The sequence below is a fragment of the Chenopodium album genome, chromosome 14 (assembly GCF_948465745.1).
Source record: "Chenopodium album chromosome 14, dcCheAlbu1.1, whole genome shotgun sequence".
Classification (NCBI taxonomy): domain Eukaryota; kingdom Viridiplantae; phylum Streptophyta; class Magnoliopsida; order Caryophyllales; family Amaranthaceae; genus Chenopodium; species Chenopodium album.
In genome coordinates this window covers 2,575,780-2,588,051 of record NC_137847.1, presented here as the reverse complement: position 1 = coordinate 2,588,051, position 12,272 = coordinate 2,575,780, and the positions used below count along the sequence as shown (strand labels likewise).

At 37.1% G+C, this 12,272-nt stretch overlaps 1 protein-coding gene across 1 annotated transcript; it reads right to left on the bottom strand.

Moving 5' to 3' along the window:
• Positions 1-7,152: 7,152 nt before the first annotated feature.
• Positions 7,153-8,850, bottom strand: LOC145578542 (GDP-fucose transporter 1-like). The gene has a single exon (XM_081635845.1). The coding sequence runs from the start codon at positions 8,547-8,549 to the stop codon at positions 7,518-7,520; it is 1,032 nt and encodes a 343-aa protein (XP_081491971.1). The 5' UTR covers positions 8,550-8,850; the 3' UTR covers positions 7,153-7,517.
• Positions 8,851-12,272: the final 3,422 nt, after the last annotated feature.

The following is a 12,272-nucleotide window of genomic DNA, read 5'->3' as shown; positions in this document are numbered from 1 at the left end:
TGCTCAGGATCAAAGGAGAGGAAGAAAAAAATCCTGAGTATAAGAACTTGTATTCAAGTTCAGATGTCAGGTATAACCTAAGCTTGAAAAGCATAGCACAGAGCTGTGATAATGATGTAAACTAAATCATGGGAAAAGAATAGCAAGAAAAGGATCCAAAGGGCAAATTAATAATGGATTATAAAAAGCCATCTAAATTATATTGATCTAGGTATAAAAGCAATTTAGTGACATAAATCACAAAAGCATAACACAAGAACTATTGGAATAGTGTAGTGACAAGATTAGAAGAATGGGCCAAACATTAGCAGTATCACAATGATATTGATCCCAAAATTACTTCACAAAGTCCCATTATGAGTTGACTCAATCAATACCACAAGCAGTGATGAATATTCATGATGGATAAGAGATATTTAGAAGGTGGAATGGTAGATAAGGAATAACATGTTGGAAGTTCTTGATATAAAACAAGAGTGTTGGGAAAAATAAGAGAGAGAGAGAGAAAAATAAATGAAAGGGGAAAAGTCCCACATTGATTGGGGAGGAAGGTTTTTCCTTGTTTTTATAATGTAGTGCTTTAGCACTACTTAGTTGAGTGAGCTGGAGGTGTGTGTTACTCCACACGCGCGCGCGCCGAGCCGGGTCGGGCTCGGGCCTCGGGACTTGGGGTCTTGGGGAATGCACGGGCGTGGGTCCTTGTTATCTTTTTGGAGAAATTTTATTTCCCTTTTCTTTGTTAAACAGAATATTCCTTTTTGTCTGTTGGGTTTATTCTTTTCTGACTGTTGTGAGAATTAATCAGCCATTAATTCCTTGATTGTAGCTGACTGATTAATTCCTTGTTTCTTGCCTCGGTTGTTGACTGACCAGATTAATCTGGTCGTTTTCTTGGCCAGATTCTTCCCACCTTTCATGCTTTCCGTTTTTCCTCTTCACCCTATAAATATTCGGTGGTTTTCTTAGCCAAAACACACAACACAATCAGTCTTCTCTCTTCTCTAAACTTATCTAAACACATGTTCTTTCTGTTCTGTTTTCTGGGCAAGTATTCTGAGTTCCAGTCGGGTTTGTGAGTGCACATAAACTCCGGCGCCGTGCTTATCCTGGAGGGCGACCGCAATTGTCTACTGCACCGGGAGGTAGCGCGGAATCGTCTTTTAGGTCAGTGGTTCTCCACGACGCGGCTATTGTCAGTTTGGTTCACGCATCAAGAGATAAGTTATTTCTGTTTTATTGCTTATTAGTATAACAATCTAAAAGACGATTATGGCTTCCAAATTCCTTGTTCCTGATATGTCTAAACTAGAACCTCTTGATGGAAAGAATTATAAACGTTGGGCTGTTAGGATGCATTTTTATTTGGAGCAGATTGATGTTGCATATGTTCTTGATGATGTTGTTGAACCTGTTGATAAAGATGATTTGTCTGAATCTAAGATTAAGTTTTCTAAGGATGATAGAACTTGTAAGGGCATGTTGTTGCATTATATGTCGAATAGTCTGTTGGATATTTATATGGGTTTTTATCATGCTAAGGATATTTGGGATGCTTTAGAGAAAAAATATGGAACTGATGATGCTGGTACTAAACGTTATTGTGTTAGTAAGTGGTTAAGTTTTCAAGTTGTTGATGATAAGCCTATTATTGATCAGATTCATGCTTATGAGAGTATTTGTATTAATATGGCTGCTGAAGGTCTGTCTATTTGTGATACTACCCTTGCTATTGTTCTTATTGAGAAACTCCCTCCCTCTTGGAAGGATTTTCGTAACCAACTCATGCACAAAAAGAAAGACCTAACCTTAGAGGAACTTGCTGCCCACCTCAAAATTGAGGAGGAAAACCGTATCAAAGACAAAACCCCTTCTGTTTTTCCTTCCTCTTCTTCTGCCAAAGCCAACCTTGTTGAACCCAAATCAAACAACCAGTCCAAAGCCAAAAACAGTAACCTTAAGCCTAATGGGAAAATTCAGAAGTACAAGTTTAAGGGAATCTGTTATGAGTGTGGTTTGACTGGTCACAGGGCTAGAGATTGCAGGGTCAAGAAGAAGAATGGGCAAAGTCAAGCAAATCTTATTGAGGATTCTGACGTTATTGTTGCTGTTGTTTTAGAAGCTAACTTTACAGGTAATGCTGCTGAGTGGATTGTTGACACTGGAGCTACCAGGCACATCTGCGCCAACAAGGACATGTTCACTACCTATGACAAGGTTGAAGGTGAAAATGTCTTCATGGGCAACTCAGCTTCTGCTTCTATCCAAGGCAAAGGGAAGATCGTTCTCGCTCTCACTTCTGGAAAATTGCTTACTCTCACTAATGTTTTGCATGTTCCAGAAATGCGCAGGAATTTAATTTCTGGCAGTTTGCTCATGAAAGCTGGACTGAAGCTCTCCTTTGATTCTGATAGATTAGTTCTTACTCGCAATGGGGAATTTGTGGGGAAGGGCTTTTGTAATGGGGGGCTTTTTACTCTTGATGTTAAAATTGACACTATGAATAAGAATGCTAGTACTTCTTCTGCTTATATTGCTGAGTCTATTGATTTATGGCATGCTAGATTAGGTCACGTTAATTTTGATTCTGTTAAAAGGCTTAAACACTTAAATTTGATTCCAAGTTTTTCTAAAACTGATTTTTCGAAATGTCAAGTTTGTGTTGAAGCCAAATTTACTAAGAAGCCATTTAAATCAGTAGATAGACAGACTGAAGTACTAGAACTTGTTCATAGTGACTTAGGTGATTTTAATAATCACGAAAGTAGAGGGGGTAAAAAGTATTATATTACTTTTGTTGATGATTGTTCACGTTTTTGTATGGTTTATCTTCTCAGGTCTAAGGACGAAGCTGAGGAAATGTTCCTCAAATATAAAGCTGAGGTAGAAAACCAGTTGGACAAAAAGATCAAGAGGGTTAGGAGTGACAGGGGTGGGGAGTACAGCCCTGACACTCTTAAGGCATTTTGTGAGCAACTTGGCATTGTTCATGAGACGACGGCTCCCTATTCACCCGAACAAAACGGTATAGCTGAAAGGAAAAATAGAACTTTAAAGAATATGATGAATTCTATGCTTATTAGTTCTGGGCTTCCTAATAACATGTGGGGGGAGGCTATTCTTTCTGCTTGTCATGTTTTGAACAGGGTTCCTCACAAGAAGCTTGACAAGACTCCATACGAAATATGGAAAGGTCGAGCGCCAAACCTGAAATACTTGAAAGTGTGGGGGTGCCTAGCAAAAGTAGGCATACCTAGCTTCAAGAGGGATAAGATTGGTCCCAAAACTGTTGATGCTATTTTTATTGGCTATGCTTATCAAAGTGCAGCTTATCGTTTCTTTGTTAAAGGTGCTAACAATTCTTATGCAGGTGGTCATATCATTGAAGCAAGAGATGCTGAGTTCTTTGAGAACATTTTTCCTTTGAAAATGTCTCCTTCTAATGATAGTGAATTGCATGCTAGTAGTTCTGTTAGTTTACCTATTGCTAATGCTCCTATTACTAACGATGATTCTGTTTTGGAGCCAAGGAGAAGCAAAAGGGCAAGAAAGGAAAATAGTTTTGGTCCTGATTTTATTACTTCTTATTTATCTGAATCTTCCTTAATTGATGATGATTTTGTGCATATTTTTGTTTTGGAAGATGATCCAAGAACCTATGATGAGGCAATGAGGTCAGTTGATGCTGTATTTTGGAAAGAAGCAATTGATAGTGAATTACAATCAATTCTCAATAATAACACTTGGGAATTGGTTGAACTTCCTAGAGGTTGTAAGCCCATTACTTGTAAATGGATCTTTCGGAAAAAATTAAAGGCCGATGGATCCATAGACAAGTATAAGGCAAGGATAGTGGTAAGGGGTTTTACTCAAAAGTTTGGCATTGATTATTTTGATACTTACTCCCCTGTTACTAAAATTGCAACCATTAGGACTTTAATTGCTCTTGCTTGCATTTTTGGTCTTGTTGTTCATCACATGGATGTCAAAACTGCATTTTTGAATGGTGACTTGGATGAGGAGATTTACATGGTCCAACCTGAAGGGTTCGTTGTTCCAGGACAAGAGGAGAAGGTTTGTAAGTTAGTCAAGTCATTGTATGGGCTTAAACAAGCTCCGAAGCAATGTCATGACAAATTCGATAAGACTATGACTGGTAATGGTTTTCATGTTAATGAAGGTGACTCTTGTGTTTATTTTAAGCATGATAGTCATGGATGTGTAATTATTTGTCTTTATGTGGATGATATGTTGATTTTTGGGACTAACTTGGATCGTGTAAATGAGACAAAACAGTTTTTGAGTTCGAATTTTGAAATGAAAGACATGGGTGAGGCAGATGTGATTTTGGGAGTAAAAATCAAGAGGACTCCAAATGACATCTGTCTTAATCAGTCACACTATGTTGAAAAACTTCTTAAAAAGTTTGACTCATTTAATGTCGATCCAGTTAAGACTCCCTATGACTCAAGTTTCCACTTAAAGAAAAATAATGGTAATCCAGTTAATCAGTCTGAATATGCTAGAATTATTGGTAGTGTTATGTTTCTTATGAACTACACTAGACCTGACATTGCTTATTCTGTTAGTAGGTTGAGCAGGTACACTCATAATCCAAGCAGTGATCATTGGATTGCTCTAAGGAGGTTGCTTAGGTACCTTAAGGGTACTATGGATTGGGGTTTGCACTACTCCAAATTTCCTGGAGTTTTGGAGGGTTTTTGTAATGCCAACTGGGTATCCGATAATGATGAAGTTAACTCCACTAGTGGCTATGTCTTCACCCTTGGGGGTGGAGCCGTATCCTGGAAATCTTGTAAGCAATCTTGTACTGCTATGTCTACTATGGAATCTGAGTTTATTGCTCTTGAATTGGCAGGTCATGAGGCAGAATGGTTGAGGAACATGCTTGCAGATATTCCACTGTGGGGGAAGCCAGCTCCTTCAGTTGCACTTCATTGTGATTCGCAAGCTGCTATTGCTGTTGCACACAACCATGCCTATAATGGGAAGAAGAGACACATCCGTCTGAGGTATAAAGCCGTCAGAAATTTGTTGTCTGAAGGGGTGATATCACTGGACTATGTTAAGTCCGAAAAGAACATTGCGGATCCGTTAACTAAAGGCCTATGTAAAAAACTAGTTTTGGAAACATCGGAAGAGATGGGGCTAAAGCCCGTTGTATGAATTGTGAAATAATGAACTCCTACTCACTATGAGTTCAAAGGGGAACGTTATGTAATAATTCGGAAGCACATTTTTATTTTATTTGTCCATCTCTAGATGTTTGTTTTGTGCTTAGCTACATATGAGAAGGAGGTTGAGCATACGGCTCTTAATGAACCCATATCCATATTTTTGGAGGTGTGTTGTAGCTCACACTTGATGGAGTTCACCTACTTAGGTGTGGAAGTGTGGCCGCTTCCTATGAGTATTTCGTGGGCTTATACTCTAGAGCACCTATGAGCATCCAGGCTGGACGTATGACCAGTATAATGCGTCATCTTTATTCGCGGAATTTCAGAATATTATACATGTTCAATTGTGTGGCTCAAAGTGACGGGTCCCTAACTCCCTATTGAGTTCAAGACGAAGGTCACTTGTTAGGTGAGGGATCATAGCTTGATGTCCACTATGTCCACGAAATACTCATAGGTTGAGCATGCGGCTCTTAATGAACCCATATCCATATTTTTGGAGGTGTGTTGTAGCTCACACTTGATGGAGTTCACCTACTTAGGTGTGGAAGTGTGGCCGCTTCCTATGAGTATTTCGTGGGCTTATACTCTAGAGCACCTATGAGCATCCAGGCTGGACGTATGGCCAGTATAATGCGTCATCTTTATTCGCGGAATTTCAGAATATTATACATGTTCAATTGTGTGGCTCAAAGTGACGGGTCCCTAACTCCCTATTGAGTTCAAGACGAAGGTCACTTGTTAGGTGAGGGATCATAGCTTGATGTCCACTATGTGTTAATTCAAGTCGCGAGACATTGACACTTATGCAATTGTTTTGTTTTGCCCAGAATTCATTTTTCCTTTCTTTCTTTTTCATATCTTCGAACCTGTGGGGGATTGTTGGAAGTTCTTGATATAAAACAAGAGTGTTGGGAAAAATAAGAGAGAGAGAGAAAAATAAATGAAAGGGGAAAAGTCCCACATTGATTGGGGAGGAAGGTTTTTCCTTGTTTTTATAATGTAGTGCTTTAGCACTACTTAGTTGAGTGAGTTGGAGGTGTGTGTTACTCCACACACACGCGCGCGCGCCGAGCCGGGTCGGGCTCGGGCCTCGGGACTTGGGGTCTTGGGGAATGCGATGCGCGGGCGTGGGTCCTTGTTATCTTTTTGGAGAAATTTTATTTCCCTTTTCTTTGTTAAACAGAATATTCCTTTTTGTCTGTTGGGTTTATTCTTTTCTGACTGTTGTGAGAATTAATCAGCCATTAATTCCTTGATTGTAGCTGACTGATTAATTCCTTGTTTCTTGCCTCGGTTGTTGACTGACCAGATTAATCTGGTCGTTTTCTTGGCCAGATTCTTCCCACCTTTCATGCTTTCCGTTTTTCCTCTTCACCCTATAAATATTCGGTGGTTTTCTTAGCCAAAACACACAACACAATCAGTCTTCTCTCTTCTCTAAACTTATCTAAACACATGTTCTTTCTGTTCTGTTTTCTGGGCAAGTATTCTGAGTTCCAGTCGGGTTTGTGAGTGCACATAAACTCCGGCGCCGTGCTTATCCTGGAGGGCGACCGCAATTGTCTACTGCACCGGGAGGTAGCGCGGAATCGTCTTTTAGGTCAGTGGTTCTCCACGACGCGGCTATTGTCAGTTTGGTTCACGCATCAAGAGATAAGTTATTTCTGTTTTATTGCTTATTAGTATAACATAACATGGTCATTGGCATAGCATAAAGCCTCACAAAATTACACATAATAGTCGTAAACATTACCACCTTTAATAACTGCTTTCAATATAGGCCGATAAAGGATTAAGCAATACCTTGCAAAGACAAACATACTGACTTTGCAAACCCAATTACTGAAGAAAACTGAGCATAAGTTATAAAATTACATTCAAAGCATATGCTGGCGGAAATGAGAAGGCACAATTTAGCATCTCAACACACACTGAGACAATCACGAATTCACGATTGGCAAGAAAAATTTCACGTTATCATTAGGTTCATGATGGTTGATACAATTATAGTTACTTTGGCACTCTGAAGATCTAAGAGTGGTAACCAAAGTTCTCTAACTATGACAACAATATATGCTTACTGCCAAGATTATGCCTAGTACTACACTACTCAAAAATAGCAATACCACATACTAATTGAGCACAAGTTAAAAGAAAACTACCAAAGGAATTCATTAATATGATAAGACATCTTTGAATCTAGTCCATATAATTAAAAAATGCTCCTGAATCAGTGATGGTAGAGAGTATGACCTCCAAGAATAACACCGGAGTAGGCCATCTTCTTTAATGATAAAACAGCAGAAGTACATCATCACTTCAGATCTTGCCTGAAAGGCCTTTCTCCTCATCCTTTATAAATTTCTCAGCATCACCCTCATTATCACTTTGCTTAGACAGGGCAGATTCACGCGGTGATGGAGCACCAGTGACTGATTGTTGATAGAGCACGCCACCAGTAAGTGTAAAGAGCAAGCAAACAAGCCCGAAAGGGCTAGCATGTTTATCCCAAATCATCACATTTATCGAAACAGTGAGAAACTTATTCACCACCCCTGTAACAGTGAAAGCAGTAGCAGAAATTGCCTTCCTAGCAGCAAACCCAAAGAAGCTAATCAATAACCCAAACACACAAGACAGTGCAACAGCAAAGAATGCTGTGGTATTAAACCAATCCCCAGCACTCGACGACAAGGCATCAAAAACCTCAGTATACTCCCCCGTGATGATCCAAAACACAGGCGCCATCATCAACGACAACACATTGTTGTAAAACACAAACCCCCAAGTGTTCAATCCAAGATTAGTCACCATATGCTTGATATAAACCATTTCAGTAGTAATGGTCACCAAATACGCAACCGCCCATGAATAAGCAGTCAACGTAAACCCCGAATCAGTGGCAACATAACCAACAGCACCACCCAAAATCACCAGCAATGACACAAATGTCAGCTTAGATGGCAAGGGCTGTTTCCTAAAGGTAGTATCAGCAAGGGCAACCAACAGGGGAGTACACGATCGAAACACGATAAATGTGTCGACATTGGCGTGTCGTAGGAGGTTGGTATTTGTAAATATAGCAAGGAAGAACACAAATGCAGCAGGCAAAAATTTCTTAGCAATGTCAACAGTAAAAGGATCATGATGCAAAAATCCTAGTTTCCCCAAAATCCAAACCCCTAAAGCAGAGGTTAAATACTGTAAAGCAGTCAACAATCCAGGATAATTAAACTGAGTAATTGCATATTTGTTGATCACAGCTAATAAACTTGAACAAAGAGCATACCCAATTACAAGACTACTAGTTGCATAATGTTGTTTTGTAACCTCCAATTTAACAGGAATCATGGTCACAAAATTTCACCTAATTTGGGTCAAAAGTTGACAAATTTCTACCAAATTTGAAATACCCAGATGAAATTTCTTGCTATAATTGACAAATTACAACATTGGGATTAATGGGTAGATCTTAATTGCAAGAAATCACAACCAAATCTGACTTACAAAATCAGAAATTCTCATTCATATAAATTGAAAAACTAAAAAAAGAGGAGAGAGAAAATTGGGAAAAACCTTAGAAATTGAAAATGGCTGCCAACATCTCACGTCGGTGATGAGAAGAGAGAGAGAGAGAGAGAGAGTGATAGTTAGCTTGAATCAAGGATGGTTATGGAGGAGGAGTTGATTTTTCAATTGAATAATAATAAATACGATGAAACGACGTCGTTTCGTAGAAATTAACGTGTAACCATGTCGTTTTGGTTGGCCGACAGGAAATTTTAGTTTGAGAAAAATAAGAAAATGGTTTTAAATTGGGACCCACCAAAAAAGAAAAAAAATCAGATCACGTGGTATTATGGAAAATGGCACGAGCTGGGATGGTGGTGTTGTACTATTATAAAATTAATTACTCTGAATTAGTAATTGCTCTGTCGTGCAATCAGTTTGAAGAAATTTCAACCTCTTTTTTTAGCAACTTATATTTCTTCTGTAAATTTTAGTCATTTTAGAGGTTCAGTAAATTATTTACGTATAATGTCAGATATTAATGAAATTCAGAAATTAAATAAATCACTGTTATGAATTTATGGAATACTGAAAAAAATGTCACTGTTTCAAGTATATGAGACGTGTTTCACAGTACGTGTAAATTTTTTCACGGTATTTTAGTAATTATTATAGTACATTACATATCGTTGAAATTTCTAAAAAGGATGATATGAGTTGTCGCACGTCTGATTGTCGTAGGAAAGATATTGAAAGTTTGATGGCTCTTCTTATTGCCAATTGAATTACTGAGATATCATCTAGCTTTTTAAGTGGTCTACACTCTACTCTACTTATATAAGTTTGTCATTTTTCCAATCTGTATTATGGTATGGCTAAGAATGAAGTGAAATAAGTTGACTTGTTTATTTAGTACGGAGTACAACATTTGCACTTCCTAACAAGCTAAGTTCTATTTTTCCTCTAAACAAAGTATGTCGCATACTTAGCTTATCCAGGCTTTCGTAATCAAGTCGAACTTTCATGAAAAGTAAAGCTTTGATCCTTATCAATTAACAATTTAATTATTGGAAACTAAACTAAATTGAAATAACATCATATAGGTAGTATTATATTTCATGCTCAACACTTCGAGCCTGTTCACATTTACTTAATTTCAGTTCAGTTCAGTTCAGCTCCAATCAATTCAGTTCAGTTCAGTTCAGTCCAGCTCCAATCAGTTCAGTTCATTTCATTTCAGCTCCTAATTTCCCTCTCTCATAAAATATTCATTTTACTTCAGTTCAGCTCCAATCAGTTCAGTTCAGTTCAGTTCAGTTCAGCTCAATTCAGTAAATGTGAACATGCCCTTCAACCTAACAAACACTTAGTAGTTCATCTTATATATAGAGGCACACATGTCATAAGTTGTTCGAATTACTGGTTAGATTTATTTAAGTCAAATCTCGGTAATTGGATCAAGAAGGCATATTAAGACCATAATTTTCACCTTTATTTTCAACCTCAAATTGCAATTAATATGTTAAGACTATGACCAACTAAGTTAACTAATTTATAACCTTTACATACAACTATCCAAACATGTATTTACACCGTATTAAGAGTTTGTTCTCTTCAGCTTAATTTTAATTCAGTTCAGTTCAGTAAATTAGAACACGCCCTAAAAAAAGTATTAGTTACCAATATCCAAATTACTATAACTGCGAGTACAACAATTTTTAGGACACAAAGTTCACAAAATCATGATTGATATAAAAAACAAGCATAACGATTGAGTAAGAAATTAAGAATCACATGTAACTACGAGTATGTCGAACACAATGATCTAGCTCACAAACAGCCGATCAACTAGCCAAGTGAGCCAACGTAACATATATTGCAAAAAACATTGAGTCGTTCCATAAATCTTTGGAAATTAACAAGTTATATATAGTTACATTACAATGATCTAGCTCACAAATAGCCAACTAGCGAAGTGAGCCAACGTATGTAACATTGCGAACACTGAGTCGTTCCATATTTTAAATCTTTGGAAATTAACAAGTTTTGGTATATAGTTACATGCAAAGGATACAACAATTTTTTAGTAGCCATTGATGAAAAGCCTTCATGACGAGTATCAAATTGCACATCGATTTAATCTATTCTGTCTCCATAACAGTAATGAAGCTAAATACTTTGTATATACGAAGTACGATTTATAAATAATGTATAATATATAAGTGTATTAGCTTTAGATTGGATGTAACATATAGAGTAGATTTTCTTGTATGTCAGTCATATGATATTATGATGACATTTTTATTCAGACACTGAAATTTAATTAATGGTTATATTACAGTTATTATTGTATTTCACTAGTAAATTAGATTTGCTTAATTTAATGTACGTTTCTTAAACCTTTACATGATAGAAATACCCTTTCTAATTATTTGTAGTTTCCTTTGTGTTCATTTGCTATTGTCAAAAAAAAAAAAAAAAAAAAAAAAAAAAATTCAATTCATGGTAGAAATACCAGGTATATTAATGTAGAAATTTCTAACAAAATTCTTCTCTTTAATTATAACAAAAAGCTGTATTTTGTAGCTATCTCTCTATATATAAGCATTGTCTAATAAGGTAGGAGCCGATTAATTCCTACGTACAACTACTTAATGAGAACAATTAAGCAACAAATTTAAATCTACTTAAGAAAACAAAAATGTCTAATTAGCACGCGCTAAATGCTAATTAAAAACCCGGGTTGCTACTTGCTAGTCAAATTATGCAGCAGGTGCATAATCATAAGTTCCATCATCGTCGTCGCCGCCATCTTCCCTTGTTGTGCATCTTTGAGGGGCATACTTGTAGCATGATCTTATATCATCCTCAAAACCATTGTTGTTGTTGTTGTTGTTGCCCCTCCTCATGCCAAAAGCCACCAAAATGATTGACATTTCTAGATTACAAATTAATCAAAGATATAATTATTACAATGAATAAATTTAATAATATAATTATATGCTTTTAATTTAATTGCTTAAAACCAATAAAAAAAACTTAGATTTTGTGATGATGTGTGTTGCGTCTTTAATGGTGTAGACTATGGTGCTTATATATACAACAGGAAGTTCAAACACACATGAAAAGGTTGTTAGACATGCAAAGGCACACGAAAAAGCTAAGAGATTCTTTTGTGGAATGTGCATTGCTCAAGGCTTAAAGTGCAAACCCTAAGTAATAGGGATATATGGCATCATATGCTCCATATGTCGTATTGTCGTCCATCCACGTAAGAGCACGAAGGACAACTCAGCGACACATCGGTTTGGATTTAGGTACGTATATGGTCTTAGGGTTGGATAAAAAGCTATACGTACACGAGGGTTTTATGAGGCAATTTTTGGTCTCAAAGATTATTAGGAAAGGTATATATGGTGTGAGGGGTCATATTGCCCTTTTGTTAGAGGAGGTGCGTGATATTAAAGATTTTAAGAGTATATCGTATATGTTTTTGTGTCTTGTATTTGTGTATGTTGGTTGTTGGGACCTACAAATTATATCTTGTTGTTGAGGGATTTGCTC